This window comes from Gallinula chloropus, assembly GCF_964237585.1.
Source record: "Gallinula chloropus genome assembly, chromosome: 3".
Classification (NCBI taxonomy): Eukaryota; Metazoa; Chordata; class Aves; order Gruiformes; family Rallidae; genus Gallinula; species Gallinula chloropus.
The window spans coordinates 2385193-2408071 of NC_140087.1; the positions used below are offsets into that span (position 1 = coordinate 2385193).

General features: G+C 41.7%; 1 protein-coding gene across 2 annotated transcripts in view; it reads left to right on the forward strand.

The window, feature by feature from the left end:
• The window catches only part of PTPRK (protein tyrosine phosphatase receptor type K), a gene marked incomplete at its 5' end in the record, with an annotated part of 400356 nt that overhangs the window by 176060 nt on the left and 201417 nt on the right, over nt 1–22879 (forward strand). For both annotated transcript variants that reach the window (XM_084262490.1, XM_084262491.1), the window contains 2 exons: nt 8835–8916; nt 10884–10999. In XM_084262490.1, coding sequence (XP_084118616.1) covers nt 8835–8916; nt 10884–10999 — 198 coding nt within the window. The remainder of the gene's footprint in view (nt 1–8834; nt 8917–10883; nt 11000–22879) is intronic.

A 22879-nucleotide genomic window follows, 5' to 3' on the forward strand; every position in this document is an offset into this window, starting at 1 on the left:
GCAAGGGGCTGTTCTCCAAGCCAGCTGGGTATGAACCCTTTTGGAGGAAGGGTGATAGATTCAGTCCTAGCTGATGTGAGTTTTCTTACAGAGTGGTGATTGCTGGAATTAAAAAGTGGCTTTAAACAGTATCTTCTCTGGAGGGAGAAAATTCAGAGATATGGATTTGACTCTCTGAATAGGTGTTTGAAATTGTTTTGGTTGCTGGTCTGGTCTGAAAATAAACAATTTTAGAAATTTTTCTCTTCTATGAACTGGAAAAAGTTCTAGAAAGCAGTGTGTAGGGTGCAACATGAACCTATTTTTGTCTGTTGGTTTCAGTCAGCATGCTTGGCTTGGGTTTTGAAATTCCTCATAGGCTATTTCTATGTAGTTGTCTTTTTTGCTTGGTTTTTTTTGTTTACATTGAGTATCAAAAAGATGCCATGGTTAGTCCAAGGGACAATGGTTATGAATGCTGAGTGTATCCAAACATGTCAGTAATTTGGTTGGTGATTTATATGGCTTGAGACTGAGCATATTTTAAAAAAAAAAATAATAAAAACTTCCCAGATGGTAGGGAATTCCCAAAGGTCAGTGAAAGGCAAAAAAGACTGACCTTCTACTCTAGAAGAGTAGAGTGTCATTGTGCCAGACTCTCCTGATGCATTTCCTGGTAGGTACCCCTGTTGAAAGGGACCACGGCTGTCCTACCAGAAAGTTCAGGTATGACACAAGAATAAATAAGCACAGTATTAAGTGCTTCTTACTGATTCTTAGTGAGTCTCTCTTACTGCTACTGTCCCAGTTTTAGCCTTTAAATGTCAGGCTTTACAATGCTGTCACGGTTTTGGTTTCCAGAAGTCAGGCCTTTGCATTGCAATTTTACTTCTTTAAAATTTCAACCATCAAGAATTTTCACCCTTAAACAAATACCTTGGTTTATGGGAGATCTTGCATTTACAGACTGTATAAGCAGGTTTTTTCATCAACTTCAGTCAGGAGCAGGGTAGGTTTGTTACTAATGCTGTAAGTATTCCCAGATGATAAACTACTACTGCTCCAAAGCGAAAGCAGCTGTAACTCTTGTGTGTGTGGTGCTTCATCCAGACGTTTTCCAGGCATAAGCCTCGACAGATTTGGCAGAAGCAGCTTAAGAGAAGTAAGCACAGATAAGTGGAAGGATAAAAGTTTTTTTCCTGGTGTTCCTAACACCGAGGTCTTCAGGGTCATTAGGTCTGGTCTCTAGCTGCCCTGGCATCAGGTAACTCTGTCATACTTTCAAAGACTTACTCTGCTTCATCTTGATTACGTGCTTTCCAGCAGCAAGGATGGTAGTTGTGGAGGTAAAATATTGTTACTAATTCTCCTCGTGTTTAAATTGTGTAGCTTGCCTATTGTTATTGCCTATATGTAAAGAGACAATTTTAGGGTTGGGTTTTGTTTGTTGTGGTTCCCCCTCCCCAGGATTGAGTAGAGGAGCTAGGTTACATACAACTAATGAATTCTAATTAGAATAATAGGGCACTAATAATCATGACCTGCGGTAGGCATGTTTCCTGGGTGGCTCCTCACCAGAGAGCATGAACTGAGATAAATCTTGGGACTGTAGACTTCCCAGTGTCAGTGGATCTCAAATACAAGTTTGGGGATGAGAGGAGGTGTGTATGTCAAGGTTCCCCAAGGGTGACTGGGGATAACCGAACAGTCTGTGAGCGTTTGCTGACCAGCTCTGCTGGTAAGGCCTCTAACGAGAAGATGGCCTTAATTAACTCCTTGGTTTTCCAATCTCAGGAAGTGCGTTAGTGAGGAAGAAGTAGTAGTAGGGCGTTAGCTGACTTGGCAGAATTGAGATCCCAAAGTTTTCACCCAAGTGTTTGATTTGCTGTGTTGGAAATTCTCCTGGGCCCTGTCAGCAGCGAAGGCAGCCTTGCAGCATTACTTAAGCATTCAAATGGAAGTAATTATGTTTTCATGATTTCTAAATTAGTTCAGCAAAATGATCTATAACTTTCACAAGGGAAATGCGTTTTATTATGTCAACAAAATTTTTATTTGTTCGGCAAAAAATTGTTTAGCTGTGTTCCTTCTTGTTTCCAGCCAGCTTTCATTAAGTATTTCTTTTATAGTAGGATACTGTTTTCATGTTTATATTAATTTTTAGTTTCTTGGTAATTAAAATATTTTCTTTGGTATCAGAGTGAAAGTGTTGGATAGAATTAGAAGCTTGTCAGGAATAGGATTTGTTAGTGTTTTATGCATAACTGATCTTGCTGTTCATGGCTTTTCATCTGTAGAAAGTTATTTTACTAGAAAACAAACTTGCAGGTGTCTGTTGCTTAATCTTACTGAATTTGGGTATAAATACTGGGCTCGAGTATATCTCGAGTATATCTCGAGTATATATATATATATATATATAAAGTAGAAAAAAATTAACTGATTTAAAATAGTTACTTTTTATATTCTTCTGAAAGACTCTGGCGAGGTTAATATAACCCATATCCGATGAGGTTAGTTAATATAACTCCACTGCTTCTTTTGGTTCTAAGTAATTTCTTCTTCATTTGTTTTATTCATAAGTTGAATTGAAATGATGTGGAAGGTGCCAAAAATAGATCAAAATGCACACCATGAGGTTTATACATACTGGAATAGTGAGGAAAGAGTTTCTAGCAGTTCTGGACTCTGAGGCTTACCGGGTTTTCTGGTGGGTGGTTGTTGTTTGTACTGCAATCCAACAGACATGATATTGCTATTTACTTATAGGTCTCTAAACTGCTTTTCCACCAAGCATTGGAACTGATCTGTTTACAAGTTTGATCATTGCGCTCGTAAAAGCCCTCCTATAGCTGAAGAGAAACGTACTGCAAGTTGAATGCCTGGTGGAAATGACAAGATTAACTGTTTCTGTTTTTCTGGTTCCATCTCAAATTCCTTTTCAGCTCCCTCTAAGAGCACCTGTCAGAGCCTGGCAGGAAAAGTTAGTCAATGCAACACTACATTTCTTCACAATGAAGCCTTTTAATGCCTGGCTTTATCTAGCCCATGATTGCTTCACGTGTGTGATGGTCCGAGTGGATTGCTGTCAGAACCGTGGGAGATACTTGCATCCTTCAGTATCGTGAGTGGTCAGGACTGGTCCAGCTGAGGAAGGACAAAGAAGGCCTCAAACCATGCTGGGGTATACAGCTTTCTGACAGTGGTGTATGGATTACAACAGAACAGCTTTCACAGCACCTAGGGAGAATTTTGTTATAAGGGTAGGCTTTGGGCTAACGGGCTGTTCTTCCTCTTTCCAGATGACCTTTTGTGCTTAATTGACTAGGTATGATTTGGGAATTCTTATTTTGATCAGTGCCTCAGACGAGCTAATCACAAGGATACCTACATTTTTGGATCCTGACTAGAGTTAAAAATTCAGTGAGGCCAGTCCTCAGGATGTGTATTTGGTGTGTTCCCCCAAGGGCAGCTCAGTCTTCACGGTGATTACAGGCTGCAGTGTTAGGGCTGGGTAGGAATGTGAAGGTTTGACTATTTCTTAAGTATTAAGCCTCAGCAGCTAAATCCCTTTGGGGTGGTCTCTGCTGTAATAATTACCACTTTACTCTGTTGCATTCACGTACTCTTTAAGTATTTAGAATGGTCACAAACATTTATTTATGGAATACCATTAGGCAAAGAGTGATTGTCGTCATCTACATTTTCGAGCTGAGCTGTGAGCACAGTGTGTGCTATTTTGCAGTGCCTGACACAGAGCAGCTGGAATATTTTTTCTCTCTTTTTTATTTTTTTTTGCTGTACAGAGCACGTCATACACTGAATTGTCAACCTTGGAGCCCTTCAGAAGGTTTAGTAAGCATGTAGATAAGGGAGAGCTGACCAGTGCAGACTAGCTAGGTTTCTGAAAGGCTTTTGGCACAGTCCCTCTACAAAGCCTAGTAGTGAAGCTAAGCTGATAATCTATCAAAAAAAAAAGGTACTTCCCTAGGTAAGGAATTGTTTATGAGGAAAAAGGGAAGGTAGGAATAAGTTGTCAGTGTGCCCAGAAGTCGTCACCAAGAGCATCCTGTAGAGATTTGTGCCTTTCAACACGTTCATAAGGGACCAGGATGGGGCCAGAGAACAGTGAGAGGATAGAAGCCTGCAGGTGAAAGCTACTTGGTAATAGCAAGGATAGTACGTGATTGTGAGGACCTGTAGAAGGACCGTTCCCAGTATCACCAGATGTGAGTGAGTGGGCAATAAAGCAGCAGGCATGTTTTAGAGTAAAGAGGACAAAATAACACCCTTTAGAGAAAAATCCTAATTTCACACACACAGAAAGATGGACTCTGAGCTTGCCATTGGCACTCTGCAGCAAGATCAACTTAGACCCCAGGGATGGTTGAAAGAAGCAAATGAAGTGTTAAGAATGGTTAGGGAAGTTCAGTGTAAATTAGGTAATGAAATTATGCTTTTGTATAAATTATGACTCACCCACATTTTCATTACTGTGTGCCAGCTCTGCTCTTCTCTTCAAAGAATATAGTGCAGTTAGAAAGAGCTTCAGAGGATGAGAAGGATAATCAAAGAAAAGGGAATGCTTTCTATATGAGATAGACTGAATAACCTGGGACCCTTCAAATTGGAGACAAAAGTACTTGAGGACCTAGAATAGAGCTCTACAACTTTGTGAATAATATAGCAGGGTGATCTGGATCAATTTGCTCCTGATTTGGGTCATTAAAGGAAGTCTGGTACAAGCCAGACAAATGGAAATGGTGGTTAATCCTGTCAGTAGTAAACCCGTAGATTTTCCCAAATAATACAGCATTCACTAAAAGCTTGCATGGTTTTAGAGGGAAATCAGACCAATACATGGACAGGAGATACATTAATGATGGCTAAATATGCAGGAGCATGTCCAGTTCAGGGACTTCTGACAGTGTATGTTCATTTGCATTCCAATGCAGGCACTTGATAAACATGGACATGCCATTTTATGTGGAAAAATAAGTAACTATTTGAGTATCACCTTGGAGCTCTGTAGAAAATTCAGGGATCAAATCTAATTCCTCTGAGTAGCATTTGGGAAATGCTGAACAGCTCAGGTAATGCGTTCTCATTCTTTGTGGCGAGGCTGCTACAAACCAGGCAGGATATCTATCTCCACAGACCTGCTCTGTGCAAGCCTGTGCTTCATCCCCCCCAAAACAGTCTCTCCTCTCTGTTAAAGGGAGCCAACATCTCTCACAAGTGCACTAGATGACTGTGCAATGAAACTGTAGGAAGTGGAAGGCCATGTGCAGTTGCACAGGGCACTAACGTTTTCTGGCCAGAGTGAGAATCTGAATCATTTTCCAGCTAAAACTGAAATGTTTAAGCCATTCTTTCTAGGACTGTAAACTGAACAGCAGTTGAGACTAATTGCAGGATTCACTCCCAGAGAGCACTGGTGTGTTTATCAGGGTAAACCTTCCCTGTTAAAAGGAACAGCTCACCAGTCTGGTTTTTCTCAAGCGGGGTGTGCACACGAGAGAAGAGCTACCATGGTTCTGCTCTGACTTGACAGCTTTATAAATTCTTTGCTTCACCTCAGTATGCAGTTCCCTTTTTCCATTTATTTAAAATGTGAACAGATGTTGTCAGATTAAAGCCTGATAAGAACCTTTTGCTATAGAGTTTCTATAGTTATTTATGCCCATTACGAATGTAAATAAAAAATAACTTGGCACTGTATATATGAAATCCCAGCCCTCTAACACCTGTCTGTCTTTTACTTAACCTCATAAACACTGATCCCCGTAACATTTTAGAGGCTTCTTGAATTTCCATTTCTTCATGGGTTTTGTTGTGTTGGGGTATTTTTCTTCTCACTGATCCCCATGTCTTATTTTTACTTTTCCCCATGATTTTTTTTTTCTGCTTTTTATAGCTTCCTACTCTTGGAGGCTGCAAATTAATTAATTTAGTCTGGAAGAGGTAGAAAAAAGACCCAAGTAAATTAATTCCCAGCTCTGTCCCAAGAAAGGTAACTTTCTGCCCTTTTCCCCAGTGTAAGAAGGTATCAGCATACAGGGGAAGGACATGTTTACAGGAGGCCATGCTTCCCTGGGAATTGGATCTAAATTACTTCCAAAGGGATTAATAACAACCTAGTTCAGAGTGAGGTGTAAAGTTAGGCCAGTTCTTAACACCAGTGCTCAACTTCAACTGGATTTTGAGAAGCAAAGTGCTTTTGGAGTTTCTCTGCATATGGTAGAGCTGTATTGTTTTATAAAGAAACTGGTCTGGCAGAAGGGTTTCAAATACAGTATTTATTTCTTACCAAGTTGTTTGTCTTCCACACCTACAACTGTTTAAAAAATAATAACAAAAAATGATGATTAATCCAAAGTGAAGCTAATCATGCTGATGTTCATTACTGTGGACAAGTGTCACCTCTCTGAAGATACCTGAGGACCTGGTGGACACTGTCAAATGGCTTTCTGGTCAGAAAGGTCATAGGACAAGGGAGTGAAGGTAGGATGCTCAGACACTAAATTTCCATCCTGCTGTTGTTGGCCAAGGCAGGAGGAGGTGGCAGAGAATGAAGTGGCTTGTGCAACTTAATTGCCTTAGGGTGCAAATAAAATTAAAAAGTGGGAAAAAAGAAGTGCAGCCAGAACCTCAGCAAGGACTTGTGTAGAAGTTGGAAGAGGGATTGTAACCTGGTGCTGTCCAAGTGTATGTGTCCCACAGGCTTCCTCTTTAGTCAGTCAAAGCCCAAGTTGGGGGACCCTGCAAACCACCTCATGGATGTGCCCATATCCAACTTCCCTTGGAAGTTTTCCTTACTTAATACCCATGTGAGATTGTGGAATGGGTTCTGAGTGTAAACGGGGCACCTGTGGGGGCTCTGCCTCCTTTGGTGGGAAGATAAATTGCATTTCATGTCTGGGTGGGATGTGAGGGGGAGGAAAAGTAGCGAGTGGAGTGTAAGTGCACAAAACTGTTCCCCATGCAGCCTTCAGAGCAGAGCTGTGGAAGTGCCTGGTATTTTGTTGAAGAGGGTAGCTCTTGTGAGCAAGAGGTTCAAAAGCAGCTCTGAAGGTATTTAGAAGCTGCTTATTCCCTGGACTCCATTGAGACTGCGAAAGGGTGCAGTGAGCATTACTTCCTAGCAAGGTGCCATGTGGATCCAGTGGTAAGAAGACCTGGGAAAGGTGCTCCATGAGTCTTCTCCTGGTCACCTGCAGGGCGCTTAGCTTTGTTAAGCCATTCTGTTTGCTGCTCTCTTATGTTGTCCCAATGACTGAGAGACGTAAACTGCTTGAAAGGATTATCTGTAGAGCACCTGGCTTGCTTTAAGGCTGCCTTGCACAGAAGACCCCAACAGATACTTATTTTGGGTAACCACGACAGCAAATTTATCTCGTATCACTTGAATCAATCTTTACTTGCATGCTTTCCTCTTTTATAACTTTCTTTTAGTTTAAACATTATTACTTCCATCCTTTGACTTCCCTTTCTAATCAGATTCCTCTTACTTTCACCACACTCTCAAGCATGAACCTTGAAGATAAATTTGTTCTGGTCACTTGGCATCATTTTGCTACATCTGTTACAAAAGACAACTCGTCCTCTGGAAAAGTCCCAAGAGCAATTCTTTGTTGTCACTGCCCATTTGGGGTGGGACAAAAGGTTGGATGTGAAGACAGTGTCTTCTTTTCCTTCACGTGCAGCAATTCTGCCATCGCCTCGCAAGAGCGAAGCAGGCGGTTGAGGACTGCTCCAGAGTCACACCAGAGCCCTTCTTTTCACTGCCACAGGGGAGTGCTGCACTATTTCTGTGCTCCTGCACATCCTCCCGGGTCGTTATGCTGGGGAAGGTTACAGGACACCATGCTGTGACCCACACCAGGAATAGGAATTTTGTTCAAATTGGTTGATCAGTTGTGTGTTGTGTTGCAGCCAAGAAGGCCAATGGCATCTTGGCTTGTATCAAAACCAGTGTGGCCAGTAGGTCTGGGGAGGTGATTGTGCCCCTGTACTGGGCATTGGTGAGGCCACACCTCGAGTGCTGGGTGCAGTTCTGGGCTCCCCACCATCAGAAGGACATGGAGGTCCTGGAGCGAGTGCAGAGAAGGGCAACCAGGCTGGGGAAGGGGCTGGAGGGCAAATCCTGTGAGGAGTGGCTGAGGGAGCTGGGGGTGTTTAGCCTGGAGAAGAGGAGGCTGAGGGGAGACCTTCTCACCACCTACAACTACCTGAAGGGAGGTTGTAGAGAGGTGGGCGATGGTCTCTTCAGCCAGGGGACAGGAGATGGGACAAGGGGCAATGGCATGAAGCTGTGCCAGGGCAGGGACAGATTGGAGATTAGAAAAACATTTGTTCCTGAAAGAGTTGTCAGGGCTGGAACAGGCTGCCCAGGGAGGGGGTTGAGTCACCTTCCCTGTGTGTGTTCAAAGAAAGGGTAGATGAGGTACTCAGGGATATGGTTTAGCACAGGATGGGAATGGTTGGACTTGATGATCTTCAAAGGTCTCTTCCAACCTTGTGATTCTGTGATGTTGAACCTGTCTGGAAGCGCTGGTGTTTTTTCAGGCCTGAATCATGTTTATACATTCAGCAGAGCAAAAGCTGTGTGCCATTAATTGGGGCAGTAAAGATGCTTTTCTGCTACGCCATAAGCAGCAGATCCAAAGCCAGCGGTGTCTGGGAGCGGTTCGGATGTGCAATGCGCCGAGTAATAAATATTCCATTCAGTCGTCAAACCTTGTAGGAACTTCAGCTAAATGAAAAAGGCAATGTGTCTTATATCTACACGCTCGCCACTCTGGGGATTCTGTAGAAATGAGTCTTGTAAACATTTTTTTCTTTCATTTTGACAGGTAATATTTGAAGCTGAAGTCTCAGATGGGAGAAATGGCTACATTGCCATTGATGACATCCAGGTTCTGAGTTACCCTTGTGGTAAGTAATGATTAAGAACTGCATTTTTCTCTGTCTTTTCAGGACATATTTGATATTGCTGTAGACTGCTGAGTTTTCATCACTTGATCACTGATGTTCTTTGTTCTTTCAAGAGTATTTTTGTTGCAGCTTCCAGGGGAAAATGTAGTGTTGCAGTGGTGATTTACCAGGGTAAAATCTGCCAGAAGTAAAGAATACAGGAATGCAAACCCAGAAATTCCTCAGTGTCTTTTTAGTTATACTATAGTTGGTGTTGGACAATAAAAATGGGGTTTAATGCTGATGTGTATGCTCACTGACTAAAGAGAGCTGAATTGGCAGATGAGTGGAGGAGGTTTATCAGATTTCATGCTCTTTATTTTTTTCCCCTTTTTCTTTTTTTCAAATGGACACAGCTGAGTTTTGGGTTTCTATTTTTTAAAAGGGCTTCTGGCTATTGAAGTACTGAAGGTTTGGGTTTTGTTGCTTTGTTTTTGTGGACAGACTTTAGGCATTTAAGTTTGCATTTCCCTGCTTAATCCCAAGGAAGAATAACACACGTGCAAACACAAATTGCAATACTGAGAATATGATACAAATCCAAACTTGCAAGGAATGAATTATCCCCTGCATTTCTGTAGCTTGTCATCACATTTATTTTGTAATTCGGTTTTGTTCAACTCTTCTGATCGTCCCCTGGACACCCTCTTTCTAAAATGTGATTTCATTGCAATGTACCTCATGGCTGGCAATTAAATTGCTTTCTGAAATGATCAAGATATAACAATCCCCTCCCCCATAATTGCAAAACGATGCCAAATAACAAAGCTGCAGTGGCAACCTCACATTTTGTGTTTTCTTCTACCCCAGACCTGTTAAGACCGCAGCTTTCAGGGGCCACCAAGCTCACAGGGTATTTGTGTGAGTTACCTCTTTATATTTCAGCCAGCCCAGCTGTCTGATATCTGTACTCAGCAAAGCTCTGCTGGCATTCAGTATCTGGCTGGGTGGTTTTTGGTTGGGTTTTTTTTCCCCCTGCTCTGAGTTATGGGGTTTTTTGTTTGTGGTTTTTTTTGGGGGGGGGTTGGTGTTTTTTTTTCTTTCTCCTTTGTAGTTTTTTAAGTGCAAAAGGCACTTGTATACAGCCATGATGGCAGATTGTCAGGATGATACAGTGTTCAGCTAAGCTCCTTTTCATTATTGATATTTAAACCCTTTTTGTGCCATTCTGCTGTTTTTTCCTGTGGGGTTGGGGTGAGGCATGTTAGGGATTTGTTTATTTTCTTGTTTGGGTTGGTGGGGTTTTTTGGGGTGTGTGTGTGTATTTTGGGGTCTTTTGTTTGGTTTTTAGTAAGCACAAAGAAAAAAAAACAGCTTTATTTAGTAATTCTTGAGAAAGGGATGGGTGAGAGCTGTGTGACAGGCCTATTCCTCCAACACGTCCTTCTCCTTCCTTCCATCTCATTGTCGCTCAGGTGGTTGTGCCACTGAGCTTTCCTAGGGATGTCACTAGCGTGCAAAGCAAATTTCTTAGCTCCTGGAGTTGTATATTCAGTGGCACCAGTGATTTCATTTAGTAAAACAACAGAGCTCCGAGTTGCATTGCAAGTAATCTGAGTAGTGTCTCGTTTGCCTGAGCAGTAGCCTGCTAATTGGGGTTGTTTCCTGGGTGTGATGGGTTTCATACAGTCGAAAGTCTTTGGGATAATTTTTGTGAAGTGCTGCTGATGTTTTGGCATGTGATGTCCTCCTCTTGGCTTTGACTTTTGAAAGGCTTCATTATACCTCCTGTGTAACATGAAGTTGGTGGGATCACCAAGGGAAGGCACTCTTTCTTCATGAGCAGAGATGAAACACATGATTTCCTTCTGCTTCTGTTTTTTAACCAAAGGTTCTTATAATATGCATCTTCAGGGAGACAGTGGTGTTGCTGACACCTGTTTTAGCAATAAACATTATTTGTAATTTTTGTTTTCCCCCCTCCACAGATAAATCTCCTCATTTCTTGAGGCTGGGGGATGTCGAGGTCAACGCAGGGCAGAATGCTACGTTTCAATGCATTGCTACGGGGAGAGATGCAGTGAATAACAAGTTATGGCTCCAGGTAAGGCCAACTCATGCAAGCCTCTTTGGCTAGAGGACAAGCTGCTTTCTGGAGGTGAAATGCTTGAATTCCTAAGCTTCTTTATTTTTTGTTTCTTCTGCATGTAAAACATTCAGTTTAAATACAATTTTACCTCTGTTAAATGGAGAAAATTGCAATAATGTTTTAAAATATCAAAAATTAGAGCAACTGGGTTGGACAGTAGAGGAGGGGTTGGTCTTTAAGGCATTGTGGGCCTTCCAGTAAATCAGCTCCTCTATGTCAGAGTTTATTATCATTAAATGCATATAATTGGCATTTGAGATCTAGTTAAATGCAGTTGTAACACAGTTGCATAAATTTTGAGGATTATTTTATCATAGAAATTGCAACCAGTTCTTTGTCCACACAGGTGGTTGGAGGGATGCGGCTGTACTTTTGTGTTCATATCAGTTTTACTTGGCAGTATGTTTAATGGGGTGACAGAAAAGGACTCTCGTGGTGCATAGGGATGTGGTTTAAATATGGGCTTGGCAGTACTGGGTTAACAGTGGGACTTGATGCTCTTTATTTGTGATTCAGTGTCCTTTTTTTGCTGTCTTCATAAGAGGGACTTCAGCTTTTATTTCTGTGTGATTGTGAGTAGTATGTATGTTAGAACCGAAGTGATGACTAAAACCAGAGAAAACTCTTCTCAGTAAAATAGAAGAGACATCCCCTTCCCCCAGCCCCCCCCAGGACAACTGCTTTGCTTTTAGGTGTGGTGATGGATGGGGTTACTTAGAGTTAAGACCACCAATAAAGTAGAAGGATGGTGAAGTTTCACAGTTGCTCCTTAAAAATAGCAATTTTGCCACTTAATAAGGATTCCAAAAAACATTATATATGAATACCTTTATGTGTGCCTTAGTTTATACATAAACCTTAAACCTCAGCAGTCTTTTAAAATGGTTTCTAAAAGTGATTTTTTCTAAAAATGTTTTTTTAAAATTTTCTTAGTTGTATTTCTGTCTATTTTCAGAACCGTGAAGTATATACTTTGGGAAACATTGTACTTTGAAATATAATGAGTTGCAATATAATCAGTACTTTAAAATATCTTGTTTTTTGGCAAGTGTTGTACTTTGAAGCAACTGATTATAGTTCATTCCAATCTGTTTGATTTTCCTTTTAATAGAGAGCAGAGCTGATAAACCTTGAGTAACAGTTGCATATAGGCATGGGATAAAATTTTAAAGAGTGGGTTTTTTAATAGATAGGATGAGATTAGAAAAATTCTGATATGCAAAATATATTCCTGGACAAATAAGCCATAACAGTAAAAAAAGGAAGACAACTTTAACAGTAGCTGTGTTGTGTTTAGTGAAAAGGCATCATAGCAGTAGGAATGGTTTCTGCTCCATGTCTAGTAGGAACCTGTTTGGATTCAGCAAACATATAATGCATGGATTGAGGAAGAGGAGTTTGATTTCAGAGGCTTGCCAAATAGAGCACACAAAATGAAACTGAGCTGGGTTTTGCTGTATCAGAGGCAGGACTATAGGAATAGGAGCATACCAGCCTCAGTTGATCATAGGTTAGAAAGGCTGGGTGGAGACAGGCAGCTGGAAATCTTTCCTGTTGCTGATTCCTCAGAGCCTGATAACTGACAGGTTACCCTTTTAACTTTCACTGCCCTCAACAGCCAGCCCCATTAACAGCCAGCCCAACTCAGAAAACATGTGTTTAGTCCCTCCATATACTTCATGGGTGGTTTGTTTGGGGTTTGTGTGTGTGTGTATCACAGATGTGGTAATTTCTCACAGTGTGGAAGATAAGGTACCGTTGAGGTTATAACTGCTTGCTTGTGCTTATGAAGTGCCTTGATGTTCTTGAAGATAACTTGCTACTAAAATTATATACTTGAACTTCTGTTCCCCTTCTTTTCCCTTGAACAGTGCCAAATTTGCACCAATTTAAAGGTGACCTGTGTTTTTCTTCTCCCTCATTATTCTACCCCTCCAATCCTACTTGTGCAACGTAAGCCTGAATCGGCAGCTTCACCTCTATGAATTTCCTTCCTTAGGTAACACAGCAAATTACTGCTGTTGCACATAGCTAACGGTGAATTTCCTCCTTTGCCTTAAAACCCCAGGGTGGATATGTATGGGCCTCGTGAGCCTCTGGAGTGTGACTTGGAAAAGGTTCACTTTAACCTTTGACCAAGGCAGAGATTCATAAAGACTTAATATCCAGAAAGGAAGAACCAGCAGATCAAATCAAATGCCTAAGTAATTGTTTTTGAGAGCCCTGAGCTGAAACATTCCAGGAATGTATTTTTCTCATAACAAGAGAGGCTGTTGGGAAAGGAAAAAAAAAGGCAAAAATGAAAAATGAAAGGGGATTGGGGGGTGGGAAGAAGGCACTTTCCAAGTACACTGTGTTAGAGAAAATAGCTTTTGGTTGTGTCCTTATTGAAAGAGAAAAGATATCTCATTGGGGAAAAAAACCCAACCCAACAACAAATGCAGCAATTTGCTATTAAAACACTTCCTTTGATAAGGAAGCATCCGAGGTGCAATCTGGGACGTGAAGCCCTTTTGTATCTGCAATGATCTAAGATCTTGTTTGCTAGCACTGAAGTAATAATGTGCAGGTACACATTTCATTTCAGTCTCTACCTGTGCTGTTTGCCTCTCCCAGCCCTCTGTTTTGGAGAAGGGCTAAAATAAATTCAGCAGCAGCAGGAGGAACAAACCCCAAACTCCTGTGCCCAGGGACGTGCAGTCACACAGCTGCTTTAGCCAGGCTTGGTCTGAGTTGCCAGTGTCGGCTTTGACCTCCTCATCCCTCTCTGCACTGATGTGTAAGCATCTTTTGCAGCTTGTGTGTAAATCAGCTCAGGATCTGGATGAAAAATATTTTGGCCCAAATGAGAGGGTTTTTTGTTGTTGTTTGGGGTGGGGAGGGCTGTGATTTTGGTTGTGATGTTGTTTTTTAATGAGTTTTTCATTTTTTAGCCTGATTTGTATCTGAATTACCTGTATAAGTAATGTCAGGAGGTGGAAAAAGAGTTGGTTAGAAGAAAGGAAGAGGGAAAGATTATAACAACCCGAAGTGAAAATGGAATTCAGTAGCATCTCATTGTACTGTCCCATGTAAACTTTACTTTTAAGGTTTTTTAGTCATTGGGCAAAAAGCTCTGTTCAGATACTAGGTGATCTGTGTGAATGCACGTTTTCGTGCTTATGGTTTTCCTAGTTTATATGTGATTAATGAACATACCTTTGTGTGTCTGAAAATAAAACCAGGCACCTTTCAGTACACTGCTTCCTGTGTGTTTACTGCTCTGAGGACAGTTTTTTCATCAGCTCTGTTTTCTATAAACGTGCCTTTGTGAACATTTGAGTTTAATAGAAATTAACATTGAGCTGAACTTCTCCTGACTTTCACGGCTATGGATTCTGTTCTTGTTTGGTTTTAGATTGCATCTGCTCTCTCGTCCCCCTTTCGTACCCCTTCCTACAGTTTGGACCCAAGGTCTGGGGCAGTCAAAGCTCTGGCATTGAAAGATAAGCAGCAAAGATAGCAGAAGTTTTTAAAGTTGCAGCTGCATTAATACGACACAAATATTTGCAGAGATAAAGAGATTTAACTGGTTGAACAGGATGATCTGAAACACCTTTTTGTGGCAGTGTGAATAGTCGGGGTGGGAGCAGCACAGAAACGTAGTGTGCTCTTTTTTTGTTTTGTCCTTCACCTATTCAACCTCATCTACTATGGGATCTAATCCAGTTGTTAGCTGAAGAATTCTCTTTATGACCTACAGTTATTAGCAAATTCTGAGTTTCAAAGTCCTTAGGGATTTTTTTTGTGAAGTGAGTATCTATGTTGTTTCTGAAATACATGCAGTCTTGGTGTGTGTTATCTTTTTTGCTTGCCAGCTCCTTCTGAATGTAATGCTGTGTGGTTTTTTTTCCCCTCAGTATTTTCATCCTCTTAAAATTTGAGCTGTAATGTGTCACACACCAACAGCTGTATTTTGGTGCCACTGCACACCCTGGAGCAGTTGGAGTGTGATAAAGAGTCCTCAAACCCAAGGCGGTAACCTAACTTTTCCACCTGTTGTGCCTTGGTGTTCTCTGCCTTAAAAGCATCAGGAGTAGGCAGAAGTTCTTCCTGAAAAATTCTGTTCTATAGGAGGTGTCCATAAGTGTGTGTGCAGGCTTTAAAGATTGAATATAACTTGTATAGGTATCGAAACTGATCAGTTGTTGCCCACTTCTGCTGACCTTTTTTTTTCTCCTAAAGCAGCCTCTGCATTGCTTTCCTTTGGAAAGACAGTTAAAGAATAAGGATTCTTTCATTTATTAATGCTTGATGCAACTTGCTGCTTTGTTCACATTGGTTTGCTGAATTAGCATATATAGGACCACCTATATATAAGTTGGCGAGTCATGACCTTGTCCCATTCCTCCCACCTACCCCCACCATGAAATGCTGATCATTCCAGTGGAGTTATTTCAATAAATAACCTCCAAACAAGAGCCACTTCTGCACGTTAATCCTGTGCTCAGAATGGGTACGAGTTAAGGATTAAGTATTTGAAAGAGTTAGCACGTACAGAGCATTGTGACCCATGACGGTGCAGGGCTGAGGTGTGATGGGGAGGCTGTTCTCCCGTTTCATTTGGAGATTTCGGTATGGAGAAAGCTTCCAAGGTTTTAAGCTTCATTTCTTTACTAAGTAGAGAAATTGTCTGAATAGAAGGAATAATGTTTGTCACACAAAGACCCTGGAAAGCAGCGTACGTATTGTCCAGCATTTGTTCTGTGTATCTAATTGGGATATCAGAGCAATAGGGGCTTCTGCATAATCGGGCTGTGTTTAACAGCTTCCTGAGCCGGGCACAATTGTGGCTCCCCGAAGCCCAATGCTGTTTTCAGTGTCTTATCGATGTCCGGTTTAACTGGCCACTCGCGGAGCGGGGAGAATAGAGCTTTTTGCTAGAACATCTGTTAAACCATATGTCTTGGCACCTGGTTCAGATGGCGGTAACTGCAGCACTAATGAGTCCATCCATCACTGCTGAACTCTGCATTAACATAGCGTTGGCTTAGGGAAAGCGGCTCGCTCTGGCTTTGCGGTCGGCTGTGTTCTGCCGCCTTCTGCGGTGGATGCCGCTTGCTGTGGTGCCTCTGAGATTCAGAAGGGGGGTACCGTGGGCACGGCGAGGTTTTCCTGCGTGGTGCCTGGTAATCCTGCGCAGATTGCCACCGGAGCGGTGGCGAGCGGGCCAATCTGTCAGCAGTAGCTGTGGGTGCTGGCTAACCGCCGCTCCACTCGGGCTGCCAAGGCTGGCACGGCAGCCCCGCGCTCGCCCGTGGAGAGAGGCTCGTCAGCATTAATGCGGTCTGATGCGGCCCCTTCTCCCCGCCAGAGGAAAATGTCGTTCCTTGTGGAATAACAGATAATTAAAGCAATTGCCTGAGAGTAATAATTGAAAAAGTGAAATTAAACAGCATTATGGAAAATAAAATGCAAATTGCTGTAAAAACAATGGAGTCGGGCTGACCTCCCAGCGGTACCAACTGTTACCGGAGGATGAACGAGCGTCTGCACGGTTGTCTGCTCAGGCTCAAACAACTGGCCATGTCCTGCTCCCTTACTTGAGGAAACTGCCATAATCCTTAATGATCTGTTTAGCAGCATTTTGGGTTTTGGTGCTGGGTGCCACAGAACCTGATTTGATATTTAGCGTTTGTTTTTCTTGCTAGGTACTGCGTGTGCATGCTCTTTAACAAGTCTTTGGACTGGGCACATGCAGATGGTATCCTGTGATGATGCCTTTGGGCAGATCATTGTGCAGGACCAATATATTATTTCAGGAGTTTAAACTGAAGAGTGTGTATGACAACCTGTGCCCTGTCAGGGTGTTGAGGGACACAATGGTGCCTGTTTTGCTCTTTGGAAGCACAGAATTTCCTCTCAGAGGAGAGAGATGTGCCACACACTTCCATTCTTTCCACTGTACCCAGAAGGTGAAGGCTCAGATCAGTATTCAGCAGGAGGGTTTGAGTACAGGCCATGGCCTGTGGGGGTGAACCATTCGGCTGCAGTGAGGTGTTGGGAGGCTTGCTTGTGGTGTCAGGAAAAGCGTATCGAGGAGAAGGGAGCCACATCCAATTTAACTTTGGCTTCCACAGCTTGGAGTGTTTTTCTACTTCGAATTTTTCATTGTTTCCTAATGTAACTTTGCATTTTGAGATCCTGTTTTATTTCTGATACAGTTAAGTAACTGGTTAAGATCCCGTTTCTTTAGTATGGTGATAAAACCTTTGCTGTTACAGCACGCCTGCCTGTCCACCACTTTGATTACATTTGAAGAATGATTTTTGTTGGTTTGCACAGTTTTTATGACCCCTGAAAGTTAGGGGGAGCTGAATACACTCTGAATCTTCATGAAACTTTGCTATTATGATTTTTCATTATAACTTGTTAAAATCATAACACTGTTGTTGTGATTTTTCTTTTGTGTGGCCTAGAGAGGGTTCAGAGGAGGTGCCTTGTTAGCACCCACAGGGTTTCAGCTACAGACCTGTGCTGGGGATTTTTTTGTTCCCTTTTTTGTTTTGGTCCACTGTCGGGTGTGATGCTTTTTGGTGTTGAACTGGAGTAGGGCAGCGAGGCCTGCTTGCCATAAGGGGGAGTCGAAGCCATGATGTTGTGTGGAGGCTGTGGGAGGAGAAGGGACCTGGGTTCACTCTGAGTTCGTGCTTCTCCACGTGGGTGAACATCTGAGACTTTTTGAATCATAAGCACCATCTGCCCCAAACAAGTAGTAATTTGTATAGCAAGTTGGGCTGTTTATACTAAACCTTCTTTCCTCAGCCTGTAAAATGTCCCTCAAGTCTACATCATCTTACCTTTCTCTTGCTTACTGGCAATGGCCAAGCAGCCTATAAGAGTTGCACTCAAGGGTTGCACAAACACTTCACTTCCCTTGTTTATCTCATTAGTGGTTGCTCTTACTTAAAAGAAAAGGTATTTTTGAAAGTGAACAACAGAATAGAGCAGCTCAGAGGACAGGGCTCCTCTTTGGCAGCAACGTGTCTATTTTACCTGCACGTTCCACCTCATGTTTATGTGCTGTGATAGGTGTTCTGATTTTTCCAAACATTTTCTCAGAGATGTGTGAAAAGCTGCCCTGAAGTGATCTGTCAAACTCCTTATAAATGACTTGACTCGTAGTTTATTCTGTATCACACACTGCTGACTCTGACACGGTTATAAAGAATATTCACCAACAAAAAATTCAATATTCATAACTTCATATTTGAGATTCTCCTATTGTGTTTGTTTCACAAATGCTTTTTCCCCCCATCTTTTCCACTCTGTATTTGCCTTTGATGCTATCTGTGTCATTTAACCCTGAACGAACCATTCACACTCTCTCCCTCAATTTATCAGCTTCTTAGATAACGATGCCAGTTCTTCCTAGATGCCTGGTCATCTTTGCTTTCAGCAACATGAAATGCTGTAATTCTCTTGGTTTTAATTTAATTCTGCCCAAGTTAACTAAGTCCTTCAGCCTACATAGCCACCTGTCATTTAGCTTACATGGCAGCTTTTGGGGTTGCCATTTCTGTGTGTCTTCCTTAGGGATGCTGCACCCCTGAAATTAAGATGATGTCTATATAAGCATATACTGCAGTAAATTGCTTGACCATAGAGACTTCTGAGTCTTGCCTGTTAACACCTGCATTCAGGTTGCTTCCTCCTCAGCGATGTGATGTGTGGTGGATGCCTGTATACCCCAAGCCATACTTTCTCAAAAAGCTGCAGGACTTAATCACAGAAGAGTAAGAGCAGGAGGTATAGTTGACTACTTTTGGAAAAGGGTAAGATCATCTGCTGAGGAGTGTTTGAGGAATTATCTTGTGTAGTGTTGGTCTTCAGTAGAGTTTTTGGTTGAGGTATTTTTGTTTGGGTTTGGTGGTTTTTTTGGGGTTTTTTTGCTATTGTTTTTGTTCATTGTCTCTTCCTAACTAGTCAGATTTTTTTGTTTTGCACTACAGGCTGAATACTGTGGTTCAGCATGCACTGCTCAGTGTCATACAGATCTTTAATCACTGTGTCCAGAACTCATATTTCTGTTAATTGCTGTGTTTTTTAATTTTAAAATCCACAACAGTACTTTCAAGAAATACAGCTTTCTGCAAAGCAGCTCTTTTTTTTTTTTTTCTAAATATAGATTTTTATTTTCTGTGGCATGTATTAGGCTCCAAATAAGAGGCTTTAAAAAAGTCCAGAGAAAGAGAATGTCATTTTTATTTGTGCAGTGGAATGGCCGGGGACACTCTAGTATGAATTTTTGCTATTTTGCCTCTGGTAGGATTTTATTACAATGAAATAAATTAGGATTGCCACCTCTGAAGGGCCAGATGGCTCTCAATTAGATTATTTCAGGAGAACCCTTGCTTTCCTCGATAGGAGGTTCAGTGCAGTGTGAGAGAAATTGAGCTACTTCAAAGTGGACAAGTTTGAGCAGCAGCAGTGCATGTAACCAAGACATTTAAAGCAATCATGGGCTTGGCTGTACTGGGGTGCAGCACATGGGATTTACAGTGGCTTGTCACGTTCAGTCAGGATCTCCAGTATGTGTTTGCATAGGAAAAGCTGTGTTGCTGCTTTTCCTGCTAAGGACTCCCTAGTTCTTCAGAGAGTAGGATTTCAGTCTGGTTTGCCATGGACATAGGGAGAATAGCAAGATAAAGCAGGTTGCAATGATTTCCTAGTAAAAAAAAAAAAAAGTTTAACTTCATGCTTTTCTCTGAAAAATTAAACAAAAGAAATTACTCTTTACCTCCTTGTATACTGGGAAGGAGCTAGGATTATCCAGGCGTGTTATTTAAGCTGTAGTTGCAGTTCTCATGCTGCCTGAAAAAAGAAAAAAAAAACAAAAAACCCCTCCAAAAAACCGAAACTAAAACCCCACATAAACCCCCCCTCAAACAGATTTCTAGGGCTTAAATCATATATTTGTAATTAAAATTGACTGGAGATAAAAAAGTCCCATTTGTTCAGCTATTTGCTCTTCTGTGGGTGGGGGAAAAAATATTTATTATGATAAATAGGTGTCATGCTTTATTGTGTTTCTAGTATGTTCAATAAGCTTTGAAGTCCCAAGAATATGTAGAGACGTTTGTAAAAAAGAGTAAAATGAATAAGAATAACAAAATTTTATTGAAAGATTTCTCTCCGTTTGGAAATTGTGTTGAGATGCTGTAGAAGCATATGCTGTGTGTGCTGGAAAGAGCCAGACAGCTACACATAAGTAAAAATTAAAAAGTATAGTTATTTGTGGTGTTTATTCCCCTCGTGTTGTTTCATTTTTTATTAAAAACATCTTTTTGGCAGAGCTGGCCTGTTGTTGCTGGCATCCAACCCATCCACGTTCAATCCTTTTCCCTTTTGCAAAAAAAAATAAATTGCCATTTCTCCCTTTACAGAATAAGTAAAGCTGCAGAAATTGTGGAGCAGCTGATTAATAAATTCCTTTTCTCCTTGGCGCCGCAGAGGCAGAATTCCTTGGGCTGCTGCATGTGTCCTTCCAGCCCTTCTGCTGTCCAGTGATGTTCTGGTTGCATCTTTGGGGGGACCAAGTTGCTTAGACAAGCTCTCTGCTCACATCCTGCTCCCTGCACAGATCCTTCCCTCTCCTCTCCTCCCTGTGGTCCTGCAGTGAACCCCTTCAGAAGTGAATCCATTTAGTGATGATAATATATGGGGAGTATGTTTTCCCATGAAGGGGAGGGGTTTTTTGGTTGATTTTGGGGGTGGTTTTTTTGATTCCAGGTCAGTTTTCTGCATAAGAACAGAGGAGGGAGTGATTTGGGGCCAGATGAAGTGGGTGCTGCCGCCAGTGTGTCACTGCAGCCGAAGTGTTGACATCTTCAGATCTCTGGAGGCATCCTGGCATTCAGCTGAGAGCCTGAGAAGGCAACCAGAGTTGACTCGAATTATTAGCAGTGAAGCAGACTTATTTTAAGGTGTTTACACTCAGGAAGGGAGGGGGATGTGTAAGGTTGAGCTGTCCAGGCTGATAAAAATCAGAGGTATGGGGAAAAAAAAAAGAAAGAGAGGCAGAGCTCAAGAAAATGTAGAGGGAGCATCTCCACAGATAGTTATGGTATCTTACTGCTGTTTAAACAAAAAAGGGGGAAAAAAATACCCACCACACCACTTTTCAGTCTGAAAAGTTGAGAGAGAAATAAGAAATACAGATGAGTTTTAAATTTGTGTTAGAAAACTCGAAATGCACCTAAATTCTAAAAAAAATAAATAGAACGTTGGGGTTTAGATGCTTCTGCTTCCATTCAGGCTCTAGGAGATCCATTAAAATTTAATTTCATGTTTATTAAATGCCTGATTTCTTTCATGAGACAGAAGAGAGAAATTTTAGGCTAATTGTTAATTTGCCTATGATTGTTTTTTTAAGCTGTGTAGACTTTACTGTTGTTTTTTTTTTTAAACATAGATGATCTAATTTCATTGCCTGAACAAAAGAAAAAATAAATCACGTTCTTCTCAAATTAAAAATAACCTTGAAGTCATAGAGCCTTGTTTAAGGTCGTAGTTTTAAATGCCTCAGAAGCTGGTATTAAGGAGGTTTTTCCACATGCTTATATTTCCCTTAATCAAGTGTTGATAGAGCATGGTTCTTTGTGAAGCCCAGAGTTATTTTCACAAGAGGAGGAGAACTGTCTGGTGGTGACCTCTCCTAAATGAGCAATTCAGGGTTATCAAATCAGACAGCAAGGGACTGGAGGAACCAAGGATCACACAGGGTACAGCCATTACCTATTAGTATAACTCCACATTAATTTTAAATTGAATTTTTAAAACCTAATTGAGCAGCATTTTCAAGCTCTGTTCAGTGTGAGCAGGACATAAATTGAAACAGTATGTACCAGGAACCCTCTAATAAGCAGAGAGCACGACTGCCTCTCTTTCCTCTCCTTTAAAATCAGTAGTAATGCCCTGACATTAAAAAGAAGAATTTAATTAAGAGATCGTGGCAGTGCATCTGAACTCTGAGTGGCTAATGGCTTGCCAGTGTAAGGGATACGCGCTGGAGTGAATGCAGGGTATTTTCTTCACCACTCATTTTCAAGTGAGAACTCTCTTCTGTTTGAACTTTTTATCAGTTTAATGATGGGAAAATATTTCAATGGGTAAGCTGTACGTGAAGACAGACTTTGAAGATGCAATTGTGCAGTTGGATTTTTTGAGAAATAACTCCTCGTACCGAGAAATTTGAGCAGCGAACTGGCAGCTTGGCAGAATGAAGGGCTAGGGGAGCGCTCCTGTCAACAGCAAAGAAAGCCAAAGGTCTTGTGGTTGGAGCAGAACTGTAAATCTTGTTCAATATGACTTTGATTATTTGCACTGAAAGTACATGAGTGTTTCATTTCAAGTAGGAGCCCAATCCTCTTTGTTTCTCAACCAGAAGTACACAGCTTAAGTAAGCAAGTCCTGAACCTCGGAAGGTAAACTAGTTTACACAGTTATAGATATGCTTCTCCACTGCAGACTGAGTGCTTGGTGTTCAGACATTCAGACCTAGAGCACTGGACTTACTGGAGGGAATCCTTCATTCTAGAAAACTCTCTAATCATAGAATCATAGAATCATAGAATGGTCTGGGTTGGAAGGGACCTCAAGGGTCACAGAGCTCCAACCCCCTGCCACAGGCAGGGACACCAACCTCCAGGCCTGGAGCTACACAAGGTTGCCCAGGGCCCCATCCAACCTGGCCTTGAACACCTCCAGGGACAGGAGGTGTTTGCTCATAGCAGAGCAAAAATGCCTGTGTTACAAGGTTTACATGCCAAGCCTGCCACTGTGCCATTTTTAACA